Source organism: Talpa europaea, assembly GCF_964194135.1.
Source record: "Talpa europaea genome assembly, chromosome: 9".
In the NCBI taxonomy this organism is placed as follows: domain Eukaryota; kingdom Metazoa; phylum Chordata; class Mammalia; order Eulipotyphla; family Talpidae; genus Talpa; species Talpa europaea.
This window is the reverse complement of record NC_140076.1, coordinates 15,976,010-15,994,177: the sequence shown is the minus strand read 5'-3', so window position 1 is coordinate 15,994,177 and position 18,168 is coordinate 15,976,010. Positions and strand designations below refer to the sequence as shown.

The window sequence follows — 18,168 nt, the reverse complement described above, 5'->3', positions numbered from 1 at the left end:
ACTCTTAACGCATAAGTGTGTGGTATAAAAGCTGATAAGAGGCAAATTTCTCTCTCTCTCTCTCTCTCTCTCTCTCTCTTTGCTGTAATCATTTCAGACTTTGGCAGTGCATATAAAACAGACACCTTGGTAGCAAAGTCTTCAGAGGCGTGAGAATGGGCAGCTTTCAGGTACAAACTTTGCTCATTTCTGCCTGCAGATTGTGGCTTGAGCTCAAGTCCACAGAGGGCTTAGTCCAAGAAGGTCAAGAACATAGTCATGATAGACTCCATTTTCTAACTTGCACAAAAGCCTGGAGATTCCTTTTTCTACTTGCACAATGATTCCTAATGCATTAGTGGTGGTGGGGCTTCTGGGATATTAACCAAAATCTGAGGTGTTTTGGGGCCTCCCTGGGGGCACAAGGGGTTAAGACACAACCTGCGAAGCTGTCCGCAGCCATTGTAGCACAAGTTCAATCCCCAGCCAGGGAGCAGCCTACATGGTGCAGCAGACCTCTCCTGACTAGCCCGCTGCACCCCTCAGCAGTGTATTTCAGTAGATCTGCCCGTTCTGCTCCCCACTCTGTCTCTGGTGAATCCTCTCTCACTCACACACCTGCCCACACATCTGGCCTATAACCCGGTTCTTGTATAAATAAATAAATAAATAAATAAATAAATAAATCTTTTTAAAAAGTTTTATTTATTTATGCATACAAGAACTGGGGTGTAAACCAGAGGTGCAGGGGAATGAGAGGATTCACCAGAAAGAGTGGGGAACAGAACAGGCAGATATACTGAAATACGCTGCTGAGGGGAGCAGTGGGTGGCGTGATAGGAGAGGTCTACTGCGCCATGTGGGCTGCTCCCTGGCCAGCTGTGGATCAAAATCATGCTGCAGAGGCTGCAGATAGCTTCACAGTGCTGTGCTCAACCCCTTGCACCACCAGGGAGGCCCTAAAAGACTTGTTAACACCAAGTCTAGTCACTCAGAAGAAAAGACATATTGCTCTTTGGCCTTCACTCAGTCAATGAATATTTATCAAGCAGCTCTGTGTACTAGGTACTGTACCTCTGGGTCCTCTCCCTTGTTCAGTGACATTAACAAACATGGGTACACTGCTTCTAGTATTGTTTAGATGTCTGTTTATAAAGTATATGTATGTACTTGTTCCTACCTTGGGTAAGGAAAGCAAATCACCAACTTGTGAAAAGTCAAATAGTTCTAGACAATGGCAATCGTGGGCAGAATAAGGACGAATGGCATAGGCTACTCATACGCAATGAACAAATAGAAGATGAGGAGAACAGGACGTTCCAAGAACTAATTAGCCAACCATCCTAAAGTTTTGCTCACTTCACAGACTCAACTCCTCTTCTTTTTTTCTTTTCTTTTTTTTTTTTTTTAAGATTTATTTATACTGGGTCTCCCATGGTGGCCCACGTAGTTGAGCGTAGCGCTGTGAAGTTGTCCGCAACCTCTGCAGTGCGGGTTTGATCCTGGCCCGCCGGCGAGAGTCCCACATGGCACAGCAGACCTCTGCTGTCTCACCCGCTGCTTCCCCTCAGCGGTGTGTTTCAGTCAGTCGGCCTGTTCTGTTATCGGCTGTCTCTGGTAAATCCTCTCACCCTCCCACGCATCTGGTCTGTACCCCGGTTCTTGTATGCATGAATAAATAAACTGGGATGTAAGCCAGAGGTGTTGGGGAGAATGGGGCGGGGATGAGAGAATTCACCAGATAGAGTGGGGAGCAGAACAGGCAGATCTAGGAAATACACTGCTGAGGGGAGCAGCAGGTGAAACAGGAGAGGTCTGATGCACCACGTGGGTAGCTCCCTGGCCTTCGGGGATCAAATTCGTGCTGCAGTGGCTGGCGTTAGCTTGATAGCCCTGTCTTTAACTCCTGTGCCACCAGGAAGGCCCCTAATAAATATATATATTTTAAAGATTTATTTATTTATTTATACATACAAGCACTGGGTACAGTCAGAAGCGCAGGAGGGTGAGAGAATTCACCAGAGCCAGAGCGGGGAGCAGAGCAGGCAGAAGGACTGAAGTGCACTGCTGAGGGGAGCAGCGGGCGGCAGGAGAGGTCTGCGCGCCATGTGGGACCCTCCTCCGGTGGCCGGGGAGCAGCCGGGGATCGAACCGGCGCTGCAGAAGCTGCGGGCAGCCTCGTAACCCAGTGCTCAACCGCTGCGCCACCAGGGAGGCCCCCCTAGTAAATATTTTTAAAGAAATAGATGTCAGGGGCTCCCTGGTGGCGCAAGGAGTTAAGCACCGCACTATGAAGCAATCCGCAGCCTCTAAAGCACAAGTTTGATCCCCGCTGGCCAGGGAGCTACCCACATGGCACAGCAGACCTCTCCTGCCTCACCAGCTGCTCCCCTCAGCAGTGCACTTCAGTCAGTCTGTTCTGTTTCCCACTGTCTCTGGTGAATCCTCTCAAACTCCCCCCCCCCACACACACACACCTTTGGCCTGTACCCCAGCTCTTGTATGCATAAATAATCTTTAAAAAAAAAAAATAGATGTCAGAGCTAGGAGCAGACAAACTTTTCACTCTCATAGGAATAGGACAGATACAACCTCTTTACAGGAAGTATAGTTAAAGCAAATGAGGATGAGGAGCTGGATTAAATCGGGGTGCGGACAGGTGGGGGCGGGGAGGTGCAGGCCTCAGATTTCTTTGAAAGGTCATCCCGAAGAAAGAGTGTAGGTTTCTCATAGTCTCACTCGGGAGAAACAGAATCAGGGGATGTTACTACAAGAGAACTTGATTCCCCATGAAAAAGAATAAGTAAGCTCACCAAATACTATTAAGCTAAATACTAAATTCTACGGGTGCGAAAATGCTGCCCGAATGCGGGGCAGAGATCCCACAGAAGGAATTCTACGATAGCGCTTTAAAAGAAAGCGCAGACCGGAGAAAACTTGGCGGGAACATGAGGGCGCCAAACAAAGGAAGTGACGTCTGTTTCGCCCTCTTGAAGGAAAGCGCTAAGATGCGGAAGTATCCTTTTGATTGGTTTTCTTGAGACACCATCCTATCAGAATTTCGGATTCAATGTTTGCGCCTGCGCAGCGTGGTTTGCCCTAGTAAATATGGCCGCAGAGGCGTCAGTTCCCATTGGAGTTCAACATGTGTTTGCCTGAGCCTCACCAGAGACGACCGGAAAATGCGTAGCATTTGTGGGCCTTGATTGGTTGAAGCAAGAAGCATTCTGGGCGCTGATTGGCTCCTCCATTTGCGGGAACTCGTTTGCGGCTCAGTGAAAAGTAGACCCCGCGCTGCGGACGCTGCACGGTTCTGAGGTGTTTCGCGAGCTCGCTAGACCGGGGCAGCCTGGATCTCGTTCACTAGAGAATCGTGGCCATGATGTGGAATAGCAGTGAGTGGGGAGAATGACAGTCGCGAGAGGGACTTCTTAGAGGCCGGGAGTCGGGGAGGCGTGTGGCGGCGGGAGGCTGCGGTGGGGCGGGCGGGAGCCGAGGTGGGGCCTGGCGCGCCGCGGGGGAGCTGGCGGGAAAGGTGAGGGAGACGCTCGGAGCGGCCGAAGAGTGGGTCTGAGGGGAGCGGGCGGGGGAGGTGTCCAGAGGCGTGGAAAGCCTCGCGGATATTAATCCTGTTGTTCAACGCCAGGTGGATATGACAGCTATGGCAGCTCCTTTGGCGGAGCCGGTGGCTACACACAGTCCCCTGGGGGCTTCGGATCACCGACACCTTCACAGGCTGAAAAAAAATCCGTAAGTTGAAAGGGTATTTTCGATTTATTTTGTCCTGTCCTGAAGCTCATAACTCAGCCATACGAGAGAATTTCTGCGGCAAAGGAAGGGTGTTACATAGGAACCCATTTGATAATTTTGTGAGTTTGGAAAGTGAAATCTCCCCATCGTTTCCTTGGCTGTGTTTTGTTCTTGTGTTTGTTTCATGGCTTTTACTTTTTGTACTTTTTAATCAAATTCTGTTGACTCCCCATTGGTTTACTAGGCCATTGTCATTTGGGGGTACCGGGTCACACCTCACCCTCATCTTTATTTTGAAATTTACCATTATAGTTAGAGAACTAGTATTGGGGAAAAACTGAATTTATATCAGAAGCCTATTTTACATTCTTTTTGTACTTGAGGTTTTTAAATTAAATTTTCAAAATGATTTAGTGTGAAAAGAGCATGGTTTTGAAAACAGATCTGTGTCCTGTACTGACATTATGCTACCTTATCTTTGGACACATTTCTTAACTTTTTCAGTCAGTTTTGCACCTACTAAATGAGATTACTAATTCAAGTTGTTGTGAGACTGGATATTATGTCCAGAAGTGCCTTCCCACATAGTTTTCACTAAATGGTTCCAGATACTCTTTTCAAAAAACAAAACAAAAACCTGAGCATTGGAGCCTGAAAGCAGTGTCCTGGGCCACTTTACCTTTTCACTGGCAGTGTCACTTTAGTGGAGCAACACGAACCCTGGAGCCCTTCCTTTTTTCCTAGTGCTAAGTATTTTTTTTTTTTTAATTTATTTATACAAGAACCAAGGTACAGGCCAGATGCACGGGAGGGTGAGAGGATTCACCAGAGGCAGAGCGAGGAACAGAACAGGCAGGCAGACTGAAATACACTGCTGAGGGCATGAGCAGGCACGACAGAAGTCTGCTGTGCTACGTGGGACCCTCACTGGACGCTGGGGATCGAACTGGCGCTGCGGAGGCTGTGGACGCTGCGGACAGCTTCACGGCTGCGCTCAACCACCTGTGCCACGAGGGGAGGCCCTAGTGCTAGTATTAAGGTGAAAACTAGTACTAGTGCTAAACTTATCACAGGTGGTTTTAGAATTGGTAAATAAATGTATGAGAGGACAATTGCAAAAAGCTGTCCAAAAGCTTGCTAACTCATTTTTTCAGAAATGAGGTTGCATTTGATAAGTGCTGTTGATTTCATCCTTTAAATACAAGGTTGCAGGGCCTCCTTGGTGGCGCAGCGGTTGAGCCCTGGGCTGCAAAGCTGCCCGCAGCCTCTGCAGCACTGGTTGGATGCCCGGTCTCCAGCTAGGGTCCCACATGGCGTGCAGACCTCTCCTGCTGCCCGCTGCTCCCCTCAGCAGTGTACTTCGTCAGTCTGCCTACTCTGCTCTCCCCTCTGGCTCTGGTGAATTCTCTCACCCTCCCGTGCTTCTGACTGTATCCAGTGTTTGTTTAAATAAATCTTAAAAAAAAAAAAGTTTAAAAATAAATAAATTAATTAAATAAATACAGGGTTGCTCTGGCTTCTCTTTAGTTGTCATTCAGATTGGTGTTAAGTTTCAGTATCTCTTTTGTGTACATGTTGATAAACTTTTACCTCTCTGTTAATTCAGGAGTGTGTGTCCTTAGAAAAGAATTTGCTGGGCCTCCCTGGTGGCGCAGCGGTTGAGCACTGGGTTGCGAAGCTGCCCGCACCCTCTGCAGCGCTGGTTCGATCCCCGGCTGCTCCCCGGCCACCAGAGGAGGGTCCCACATGGCGTGCAGACCTCTCCTGCCGCCCGCTGCTCCCCTCAGCAGTAAACTTCAGTCCTTCGCCTGCTCTGCTCCCCGCTCTGGCTCTGGTGAATTCTCTCACCCTCCTGCACTTCTGACTGTACCCAGTGCTTGTATAAATAATAAATAAATAAATCTTTAAAAGAAAGAAAAAAGAATTTGCTGATAATTTTGATACAATTGAACATTATATTTTTCCTAGAAGTTACTTCATATAATCCAGAAAGCATTTATCATTTATCTCCTTATACAGCAAAGGCTTAGGGATATCAAGGGACCCCCTACCCCCACCCCTGCTTACATAGCTAGGGAGTTGCTGGCACCAGATAGTGCACACGTTATGCTGAGCAAACCCAGAATTTGGTGAGCAGCTGCTTCTCTCTTTTATGGTTTTCTTTTTCCCAGGAAGACCAGAGGGGAAGCTGTTCCTCTTAACTGTGTCTTCCTTGAGACCATGAAAGAGAACACAAAGGTGGTTGGTTCTTGTCTTTTCCCCCTGAGCTTAACTATTTTTCTTCATTCAAGTTGTTAGAATTTTCATCTCAGAGAACCATATAGGTTATAAACTGGAAATGCAAACCCAGGTCTTTTTGTTTTTAAATCTAGTGTCCGCTGCAAATTAGATCAGCTCCCTATTTAAAAGTTTTCAATCCATGTATACACCTGTTATATTTAATTGAACCACGTGAAATTTGCAATGCTCAACATGTTTTACCTGTGAAAATGGTGGTTTCTTTCAATATCATCAGCCTGTGGTTCATAGTCATCTAAAAAATAATTTTCTGGGCCTCCCCTGGTGGCGCAGGCGGTTGAGCATAGCGCTGTGAAGCTGTCCGCAGCCTCTGTAGCACGGTTCCATCCCAGCCGGCCGGCAAGAGTCCCATATAGTGTGGCCGACCTCTCCTGTCTCGCCTGCTGCTCCCCTCAGCAGTGTATTTCTTCAGTCTGCCTGTTCTGTTCCCCTCTGTGCCTCTGGTGAATCCTCTCACCCTCTCGCGCATCTGGCCTGTACCCCGGTTCTTATATAAATAAATCTTTAAAAAATAATAAAAATAAAATAATTTTCTTCAGATGTAAGTCTTTTTTTTTTTTTTTTAAAGATTTATTTATTTATACGAGCACTGGGTACAATCAGAAGCGCGGGAGGGTGAAAGAATTCACCAGAGCCAGAGCAGGGAGCAGAACAACCGAAGTACACTGCTGAGGGGAGCAGTGGGCACGGCAGGAGAGGTCTGCGCGCCATGTGGGACCCTCGCTGGTGGCCGGGGATCAAACCGGCGCTGCAGAGGCTGCAGGCAGCTTCGCAGCCCAGCGCTCAACCGCTGGGCCACCGGGGAGGCCCCAAATGTAAGTCTTAATGGTGGAATACTTGTGAATATTTTTAGAACAGGAATTCCTTGTGATTGGTTCCTGGCATCTAATAGCTGCTTATTAAAAAGCAAGAAATATCTGTTATTTGAAATGAATTTGAAGGTATTACTAACGCCGTATGTAACTTTTTTACTTAAAGAGTAATATTTATTGAATACCTATTATATGTAAAAATTAATATTAGCATTTTTATAGACATTACATGTTTCCTTTACATGAAATGTAGATATTCTCATTTTATGGAAGAGTTTATGTATCCAGAGCAGTGGAGCTGAGATTTAAACACAGAATTTACAGGGCCTCCCTGGTGGCGCAGCGGTTGAGCGCTGGGTTGCGAAGCTGCCCATGGCCTCTGCGGTGCCGGTTCGATCCCCGGCTTCTCCCCGGCCACCGGAGGAGGGTCCCACATGGCGCGCAGACCTCTCCTGCCGCCCGCTGCTCCCCTCAGCAGTGTACTTCGGTCCTTCTTCCTGCTCTGCTCCCCGCTCTGGTTCTGGTGAATTCTCTCACCCTCCCGCACTTCTGACTGTACCCAGTGCTTGTATAAACAAACAAACAAACAAACAAATAAAATAAATTAAAAAAAAAAAAACATGCCTCTAAACACAGAATTTACAAACTAACTGGTTCTTAGTTTTCTTTTTTTTTTTTTTTAAGATTTATTTATTTATACATATAAGAACTGGGGTACAGGCCAGAGGTATGGGGGCTGAGAGGATTCATCAGAGACAGCGGGGAACAGAACAGGCAGACTGACTGAAATACACTGGTGAGGGGAGCAGCGGGTGAGACAGGAGAGGTCTGCTGCACCATGTTGGTCACCTCCCCAGCTGGGGATTGAGCAAGTGCTGCATCTTAACCCCTTGTGCCACCAGGGAAGAAGCCCCTGGTCCTTAGTTTCCTTATGCTGAAGTTACAGTAAAAATCTCAGTGATGAGGGAAAACAAATTATATAGTAGACTGTGAGCACTCAATCCTGGGGTCCCAGTGATTCTTAAATCTATAAATACTGACAGAGCATATAACTTCTTTATGATATGAAATACTATAAAGTTGGGAACATAGTAATTCCTCCTTATTAAAAGCTATTGCAGATATAAAAAGTGAGGAAGAATAGCTGACATAATTACTGATATTTATTGAGTGCTTACAAATAATCAGGTAGCATTCTAGGTACTTGTCCATATATTTAGTTTATGAAGAGTGCTGGACGCATAGCAGGTGTTAAATGAATGGTAGTTACTATTTATGCTTGCTTTTTATTTTCAGTATTATCATTACAGAAGTAGTTACTATTTACGAATTTACGCTTGCTTTTTTTTTTTTCCCCCAGAGAGCCCGAGGCCATCACATTATACCCTGTACCATATCTCAGTTGCTCTCTGCCAACATGGTTAATGAAGTGTTCAAGATTGGGAATGTTGAGATTTCACAGGTATGTAAAATAACTGGTGTAAAATAATATGTAACTATGAATTAAAACTTACTTCCCTTATAAAACTTACATATACATAAATGTTGCTTTGGTCCAAGAGAATAAACTTTTTTCCTCTTCTGATTTAGGTCACTATTGTGGGGGTAATCAGACATGCAGAGAAGGCTCCAAGCAGCGTTGTGTACAAAATAGATGACATGACAGCTGCACCCATGGATGTTCGCCAGTGGGCTGACCTGGAAGTAAGCTGAGGCTTTTGAATCAGGGTGGGGTTACTTTGGGACTTTGGACATGTTGCACTTTTTCAGTCTTGACTTTTTAAAAGCGCTTATAAAAATAACACATTTAAAAATTTTTTTAAAAGATTTATTATGCATACCAAAGCTGGGGTACAGGCCAGAAGTGTAGGGGGGCGCGGTGAGAGGATTCACCACAGACAGAATGGAGAACAGAACAGGCAGATCGACTGAAGTACACTGCTGAGGGGAGCAGTGGTCAAGTCAGGAGAGGTCTGTTGCACCATGTGGGTTGCTTGCTGGCCAGTGGGGAATCGAACTCATGCTGCAGAGGCTGCGGGCAGCTTCATAGGTTGTGTCTTAACCCCTTGCGCCACCAGGGAGGCCCCACATTTAAAAATTTTAAGTAATAAAAGCTCTAACAAAGCAGAAGATAATAATAATAAAAGAACTTCAGTTTAGCAAAATGGTCAAAGATGCTTAATTTATAATAGATGGGGCCTCCCCGGTGGCGCAGTGGTTGAGCGCTGGATTGCGAAACTGCCCGCGGCCTCTGCGACACCGGTTCGATCCCCGGCTGTTCCCCGGCCACTGGAGGAGGGTCCCACATGGCGCGCAGACCTTTCCTGCCGCCCGCTGCTCCCCTCAGCAGTGTACTTCGGTCCTTCTGCCCGCTCTGCTCCCCGCTCTGGCTCTGGTGAATTCTCTCACCCTCCCGCGCTTCTGACTGTCCCCAGTACATGTATAAACAAAACAAACAAACAAACAAATAAATAAAATATGCCTCTATTAAAAAAAATAATTTATAATAGATGAAAAACAAGTTGCAACAAAAATAACAAGCCACTTTATCTTCTTTTAACTTACTAAATTGGCAAAGTGAAAAAAGAATGACAGTGTCAGGCCTCCCTGGTGGCGCAGCAGTTGAGCGCTGGGTTGCAAAGCTGCCCGCAGCCTCTACTGTGCTGGTTCTATCCCTGGATGCTCCCTGACCACCGGAGGAGGGTCCCGCATGGTGCACAGACCTCTCTCGTCGCCCGCTGCTCCCCTCAGCCGTGTACTTCGTTCCTTCTGTCTGCTCTGCTCCCCGCTCTGACTCTGGTGAATTCTCTCACTCTCCTGCGCTTCTGACTGTACCCAGTGCTTGTATAAATAAATAAACAAACAAATCTTAAAAAAAAAAAAAAAAAAGACAATGTCCACTTCTGGTGAAAGCAGCAGCTAGTACAGTGCCACTACCGGGTGCTTGATCTGTTGAATGTTTTGTCATTGTTTATTTAAGGAAGTGGATACCATCTACCCTAATGGTATCAGTATAAATTTGTATAACCATTTTCAAAAATCAGTAGATGACCACAATTACCCATCGTTAAAACCTAGCACCCCACTGCTAGAGATTTACATTAGGGAAATACTTAAAGATATGTACAGGGATGCAGTTGTAAGAATGTTGATGATAACATTGTTTATAATAAACAAACAAGCAATTTCAAAATGCTAGCACTAGGGGAACAGTGGGTAAGACAGGAGAGGTCTACTGTGCCATGTGGGTTAGCTCCCAAGCTGGGGATCAAACTCATGTTGCAGTGGCTGGCAATAGCTTGCTAGTGCTGAGACTTAACCCTTTGTGCCACCAGGGAGGTCCCAAAGAAATTTTTAATCTTAACCTTGGTTTTTCAGAAAAGCAGATTCTAAAAGGGGAAACTTGTTATATTAAGTATGCTTTCTCTTAATTTGTAACTTTCTCTTTCTGAATATGATTTAGAAATGTTAAAGAGATTTTTATGAACATTACTAAAACCTTAGTGATATATTTGTATTTTATTTACTAGGATCCCAGTGATGAAAACACTGTGGTTCCTCCAGAAACGTATGTGAAAGTGGCTGGCCATCTGACACCTTTTCAGGTAAAGTAAAAAAAAAAGACAGTTTAAATACTTTCACATGAAATTGTTTTTAATTCATGCCTGAATTTAGCATTCAGTAATTCCTCACTTAATTACAATGTAATAACAATTACACTATCAGATAATTTTTTAGATACTGGGACTTTAAGCAAAACTATGCACAGTGAAACCAATTTTGCTGTAGACTGATAGAAAAAAGTTAATTTCCGCTAACATTTCTGATCACAATAGTGTCACCAAACTTCTAAAAACCCCAAATGACTCTAATATTAAGTAATCATTTTTTATTCATTCATTTTCCAATCTGCTTATTCCATTTCAGGCTATGGATGGGCAGAGTCTGTCTTGGTAGCTCAGGTACAACCCTGGACAGAATACCCCTGCATTGCAGGGCCCACTCACACACAACCACACTCACTCCACCTGGGACAGTTAGTTGTGCCAGTTAACCTAATGTATACACCTTTGGACTATGGGAGGAAACCGAATTAGCTGAGAGAACGCACATAAGACATGAGGAGAGGGTATAAACGCCACACAGTGACCCTCGCCTGGAGTGATTTGTTTTTTTCTCTCATCAGTGTTGTAAGACCTCTTTTAATTGAGGATCTGCTGTAAAACACATTATTCCCATATTAACAAAAATATTATAACCAAGAAAAGAGCTGTAGTATTTTGCCCTGAAATGTGTTCATCTGTTATTCACATTTTTCTCTTTGTTTTAATAGAACAAAAAAACCCTGATAGCCTTTAAGGTTATGCCCCTGGAGGATATGAATGAGTTCACCACACATATGCTTGAAGTAGTCAATGCACACATGATGCTGAACAAAGCTAACACCCAGGTGGGTTTTTTCCCTTCCATGGGAGGATATAGATAGTTTCTGTGCTCTGGCTCGGATTTCCTCGACGTTTTGGAGGTTGAACCAGAAGAAAGAGTTTACTCACTTTTCAAAACACTTCCTACATGAACTTCACTGTATTGTTTTCATCCATATGAAGCACTCATGTTGCCCTCCGAATGATGAGTTTCTTTGATGCCATTGGGTTGAAGGGTAAGGCCTAAAACAATCCTCAAGTGTAGCACCATAACTGTAGCCTGAACCTTTAGCTCCCAGATTGCCAGCGTGTATGCAGAGAAAACCCCTAAGGAGGACAGCATTTTGCTGCTTCCCTTCCAATCTATTGACTAATTAGGAAGCTATACACTATTATTTTGTCCCTAAAATTTCTCAACATTATTTTCTGTGGTATGAATTCAATTTGACAAACTCATCTAGAATCACACAAAGGGTTTGTTGATTCTAATATTAGAATGTCCTGTAATGATTCTCGTGGCAAGTTGGAGGATTGGTTACAGAAGGAGACTCTTGAGAACAAATAAGCAGTAAGGATGCTATTGCATCCTGTTCTGTACTAAGCACTTTGTTAACCACTAGGGATGCAGAAATAAATTCTTTCATTTGAAAAATGTTGAGCCTAGTATGTACCAAAAATTATTCTAGGCCCTTATAATACAGCAGTGAACAGATGGATAAAGTGTTTACTCTCATACTTGGATTCTTGAGAGAAATAGGCAGTACACAAAAAGACAAATAATGTAATTTTGGGTAGTTATAGGTGCTCTGAAATAGAGTAGAAGAGAAAAAGGAAGGAGTAAGAGGTAAAATTTTAGAAAAGAACATTCCAATCAGAAGGAATAAAAACTGTTAGGAGGCTGGAATGAACTGGCTATGTCTGAGACCAACAAGAAGGCCAGAGTGTCTGTAAGGGAAACCAGTGACAGGTAAAATAGTAAGGGATATAGGCAGAGGTAGAACCCAGATCTTGTAGGGCTTTGGAGGCCATAGTAAGGACTGCTCTCTTTCAGTTGATACTAAACATTCAGAAGCTTTTGACTAGGGAGTGATGTGGTTTGATTTATCTTTTTAAAAGCTCACTTGGCTGTTCTACGGAGAACAGACTATGAGACACCAAGAATAGCAGCAGACAGAATTCAGAAGAATGGTAACAGCAGCTATAATAGAAAGTGGTTGGATTCTGATAAATTTTGAAGGTAGCAGCAACAGGACTTTGGTGGGTTAGATAGAAAACACCAAAAAAGGGGAAGGTCCAAAAATAGCCCCTAGGATTGGGGCAGGGGTGACTTGATGAAGCTGGCAAGTTTGGAGGATAAAATTGAGACTCCTATTTTGGCCCTTTACCCAGGGTGAGATGCCAGCTAGAGCTCTAAGTGGAGAATAAAATGGGTAATTGAATATATAAGATTGGGGCTTAAGAGAGGTCAGGGCTAGAGATAGAGCTGTGGGAGCCATTGTCATGTAGGTGATGTGTCACACATCACCTCGGATGAGATGAGACACTAGGAGTGAGAGCTCTGGAACATGCTAACCTTTGGAAGTCTGGAGCAGAACAGGACCAGTGAAAGTAAAAAAATCACCAGTTTTCCTAACTAGGAAATATGATTCTGCAGAATGTTTTGGAAAGAGTATTTTAAGAAGGTCGAGTGGAAATTATGGAGTGCTGCATGGAAACCAAGTAAGATGACAATGTTCTGCTATCACACTTGAAAACATGGGTCTTCAAAAGAAAGGCTTCAGGAGAGGGTGGGGAAAAGTGAGTTAGAGAATGGGGTTGAATAGAAAGTGTAGGATATTTATTTCATTACTGTATTTTATAACTTGTGTATGTATGTATCAAATATATGATAAAAACAGAATGGCTTTAATGGTAGTTGGGGAGTGAAAACTAGGTATATAGACAATTATATTGAGCAGTAAATAAAGTAGTCCTCACCCTCAAAGAGTTTGCTTTAAGCTTTGAAGGTTCAGCTCACTTAAGCAGTGAAAGCCTTGATAAGTGGCAAGTGCTTGTGTCATGGAACCACAAAGAAGGGTTCCCCAACCTGACCCCTAGAGGGAGTGATGTCTTTAAAACCACGAGGCAAGGGCACCTGAAACAGGACATGAGGCTTTTTCAGCAAAGGTGTTTGGGTAAAAATAGCATTCAGTTCAGTGTTAATAGATCATAAAATGTAAGATTTCTGTTTTACCAGCAAGCAATGTGAAAGTTTCTAGCTTCAAAACAAGGAATGATGATTGATTTTTTTTCTTTTTTTTTCTAAAGATTTCTTTATTCATGCAAGAGCTGGGGTGCAGGCCAGGGGGAGTTGGGGAGGATGAGAGGATTCACCAGAGACAGAGTTGGGAGCAGAACAGCTGGATTGACTGAAATACACTGCTGAGGGGAGCAGCGGGCGAGACAGGACAGGTCTGCTGTGCCATGTGGGTCAGCTCCCTGGCTGGATATCAAACTCATGCTGCAGTGGCTGGCGATAGCCTGCTAGTGCTGAGACTTAATCCCTTGTGCCACCAGGGGGGCCTAGATTTTTGTTTTTCATCACCTCATAGTATTGGGTATTTAACAAATGTTTGGGGAATGAATGAAACTCCTGACAGGTACAGTGCCCCTCCTGTATCTGTCATGGGTAGTTAACATATATTTTTTTAAAGATTTATTTAGTTATGCATACAAGAACTGGGATACAGGAGAGGTACGGGGGGTGAGAGGATTCACCAGAGACATGCAGATGAACTTGAGCTGCACTGAAGGTTATATTACTGGGCTGTGGGGGCAGATTTGGAGGGTGAAGGAATGGAGACTCAGACAACTAATGTGTGCAGGATTGAGTTTGGGTTTTTTGGTTTTTTTTTTTTTTTTTTTTAAGATTATTTATTTATTTATTTATTTATTTATTTATTTATTTATGCAAGAACCGGGGTACAGGCCAGATGCACGGGAGGGTGAGAGGATTTACCAGAGACAGAGCAGGGAACAGAACAGGCAGACTGATGAAATACACTGCTGAGGGGAGCAGTGGGCACGACAGGAGAGGTCTGCAGCGCCATGTGGGACCCTCGCCGGCTGGCCAGGATCAAACCAGTGCTGCAGAGGCTGTGGACAGCTTCACAGCGTGGCGCTCAACCGTCTGCGCCACCAGGGGAGACCTGAGTTTGGGTTTATTAATTGAGGAATTATCGCAGAAAGCAGGTTTAGGGAGAAAAGTAAATAATTTTACCGTAAAGCGTGTGAGCCCGTCTCTGTGGAAGGTGTCTGTGAACAAGGATTTGTGGCCTAAAGAGGAGGTTCCAGATGAGATCTGGGGGGACTGTCAGCCCTTGGGAGACAGAAGAAGCTGTTGATAAGGATAGTACAAAGGTATAGTTTGAGAAGTAACTGCAGAACCAGAAGAATATGGTATCATGAAGCCTAGGAGAGGAGTGTATTTCGAGAGGAGTGTATTTTGAAAGGGGTGTGGTCAGTGGTGTCTGCTTCTGAGAGGCCAGGTGTTATGAGAACTGAAAGAGACTTGGGTATATTTGAAAAGTCATTAGTGACTTTGTTGACAACAGTTTCAGAGGTGTATTGGGAGAATGAAAACCATGATTGTGGTCAACTATTTTTTTTTTTAATTGGTGGTGAAAAGGAAGAAAAAAGGTGATTGGAACACTCCTTAAAAAAATTTTTTTAGGGGGCCTCCCCGGTGGCGCAGCGGTTGAGCGCTGGGTTGCAAAGCTACCTGCAGCCTCTGCAGCGCCGGTTTGATCCCCGGCTGCTCCCCGGCCACAGGAGGAGGGTCCCACATGGTGCGCAGACCTCTCCTGCCGCCCGCTGCTCCCCTCAGCAGTGTGCTTCGGTCCTTCTGCCTGTTCTGCTCCCTGCTCTGGCTCTGGTGAATTCTCTCACCGTGCTTCTGACTGTAACCAGTGCTTGTATAATAAATAAAATAAATCTTTAAAAAAAATTTTTTTTTATTTTATTAAGGTAACTAACTGGTTTGCAATACTGTATGACTCGGAAATAGAGGCTCCCACCTTTGCAGGTGTATGTTACACACCACAGGCACCAACAATGCACCAGTAGTCCTCCTCTGTGCCCTTTGTTGTTTACCCTCCTTGTATCACTTCATGCCTAATTGACACTCAATGCTTGAGTGATTGATCACCAGGGATATCACTGTAGCCAATTTCCAGGTAATTTTCTTCTCAGCCCAAGTTATCCTCTCGTTCCTTACATCACAAAGGAAAGAAGGATCCAGCAGGTACCCTTTTCTCTCTCTGATAGTATGTGCTTCAGAGGATTACTTGTCCTTCCTCTGAAACACTCAGAAGACAAAAGGAGGGCCTCCCTAGTGGTGCAAGGGGTTAAGCAAACCGCAGCCTCTGCAGCACAAGTTTGATTCCCGGCCGGCCAGGGAGAAACCCAAATGGCGCAGCAGACCTCGCCTGTCTCACCCGCTTCTCCCCTCAGCGGTGTATTTCAGTCAGTCTGCCTGTTCTGTTCCCTGCTCTATCTCTGTTGAATCCTCTCACCCCCCGCATCTCTGGCCTGTACCCCAGCTCTTGTATGCATAAATAAAGAAATCTTTTTTAAAAATTTAAAAATAAAAGACAAAAGGAGCAATAGCAATGAAAACTATAATAATCAGTTAAGGGAAACATGAAAAAAGGAGTTGAAAAAAATGACATCAAAAATATAAACTGTGAGGAAGAAGAGTGAATAGAATGACCTCAAAATTAATTTGCTATCAGTTTGAAATACTCTTTAGATTATTTGGTCTCCCCATATAGATACTTGTTTTGGGGGAAACTCTGTTTAAGTTTTCTTAAGCTGATAAGTAGGACTGTGTTTGGTGAATTTTCTAATGTTGTGAATTTAATTCAGCCCCCAGCATGCAGACCAGATCCAGGAATGACTGGAGCAGGAAACTTTAATAACTTCACGCCAGCAAATGGCCTCACTGTGGCCCAAAACCAGGTAAACACCTGAGTGGCTCCAGGAATGCAAAACACAGACAATCCTAAATTTTATAACTTCCTTAATGATTCTAATGTGAAGTACCTGACTCATTTCTTTGTTATAAAGGGATTCATATTTATATGGAGGAGCAGATTCAGAGTAGTTGCTAAAATCTTTCTCATTGGACTCTTTAGGTACTGGATTTGATCAAGGCTTGTCCAAGACCTGAAGGATTGAACTTTGAGGAGCTCAAGAGTCAACTCCACCATATGACTACCATCTCAATCAAGTAAGTGTTTGTACCCCTTTCACCTCACCAGGGTTTCCTAGTAATGAGAAATGAGTTTTAAAAAACAAAACCAAACTGTCTCCCATCCCAGGAAGGGAGTTGTTAGTAGTAGGAAAAGAAAAAGAACTGACAAAGGTGGTCCTCCCTGTCACAAACCTCATTTGTTTGTTTATTCAACATACGCTAAGGCCTATGATGTACAGGGAAAATAATTTTGCATAAAAACTGACCTGGTGCCTCTTGCCAGAATTTATTCTGAAGGAGCAAGGTCCTTAGCTCCTGGTGCTCAGTTGGCCAGGCCCATCTGTGGTACTGCTCCCGCCGGGGAGGTATGTCCTATCAGGCATTCTAGATCTGATGGCATTAGACTTTTTTCTAACTAGAAAAGAAATGCTTGTGTCTAATTCCATTTCTTATATAAAACTAGGATAACAGTTTCTCTCTCTGTCACTGTGGTTATGATGAGGCACAGAATGACTGTCATTAACTGTTGCTGACACTGACCCTGACAGCCTTGAGAGGGGTTTGAAGGTGCCAAACCATATTGAAGAGCTCTTTTCTTTATTTCCTGCAAGTCCACTTCCTAGAGGGGGAGCTGCTGGGTCAGTTGGGGGTGGGGAAGAGAGGACTTACAAAAAGAGCTGTTTATAGGAGCTTTTATGTACACACGGAACTGTAGCTTTAGATCCCTGTTTTGATTTGTTTAGACTGGTACTTAGGGTGAGGCACTGTTGCTTTTACACAGTTTGGAGAGGGGTGCTAGGCAGCCCAGTCATTGTTTCTCTGGAGTACCTCAGTTTTGTGATTCTGCTGGCATTTCTCCCTCCATGATCCTTTTTGACCAAAATGGTATGAATTCTGAGACGATGAGGGGCTGAGTGAAGTGTACATATTTAATGGTATCCAAAGGCAGTGTCTGGTCTTCTGTTCTTCTTGGTTACAAAATGTGCCTTTTTTCTTTCTAGGCAAGCTGTGGATTTTCTAAGCAACGAGGGCCACATCTATTCCACTGTGGATGATGATCATTTTAAATCCACAGATGCAGAATAACTGGATCTTATTGGGCCCCTGAGATATTTTCCAACTGGACCTGTTTTCACAATCTGTTGTCTTAACTCACTGCTTAAGTTTTTTGAAGCTCCAAGAGATGTAAACCAGGGTCGAACTTCCTAAGTTAGAAACTAGTTACAACATCAGGATAGGTGGAGTTGAAAGGGAGGTGCTACGAGAGTGAGTTCGTATTACTAAAATACCAGAAGGGGTTCTCTATGACTGAAGTGCTTGAGAGACAATGAGCAGGACTGCAGAAGGTGATGGGTCTGTTAGCAGAGCGCTAACCAAGAATCTACTAACTTCTGCCAGTTTTTGTTCCCCACTTTGGTTATATGGTGTTGCTTTCAGAATTGCACTTTCCTTCGTTTTGTCAGAACTGCTGCCTGGACTTGTTTTTTATAAAGATGAGGTCCTAGAGCAGTGGACTTGGGAGTAGAAGAGAAGAAATGTTATTGTGTTTTGTACAAAGTAAGTACATTCATGTTTAATAAAATAGTTCTATTATTGCAGTGACCTGTGAAAATGTTATTTTTCTTTTTCTTTTTTTTTTTAAGATTTATTTATTTATTTATACAAGCACTGG

General features: G+C 44.1%; 1 protein-coding gene across 1 annotated transcript; it reads left to right on the top strand.

The window, feature by feature from the left end:
* Window positions 1–8,498: 8,498 nt before the first annotated feature.
* RPA2 (replication protein A2) lies at window positions 8,499–17,582 on the top strand (the record flags this gene model as incomplete). Its single annotated transcript, XM_084243431.1, has 6 exons — window positions 8,499–8,543; window positions 10,370–10,444; window positions 11,173–11,289; window positions 16,169–16,261; window positions 16,438–16,532; window positions 17,498–17,582. The coding sequence occupies 6 exons, from the start codon at window positions 8,499–8,501 to the stop codon at window positions 17,580–17,582; spliced, it is 510 nt and encodes a 169-aa protein (XP_084099557.1).
* Window positions 17,583–18,168: the final 586 nt, after the last annotated feature.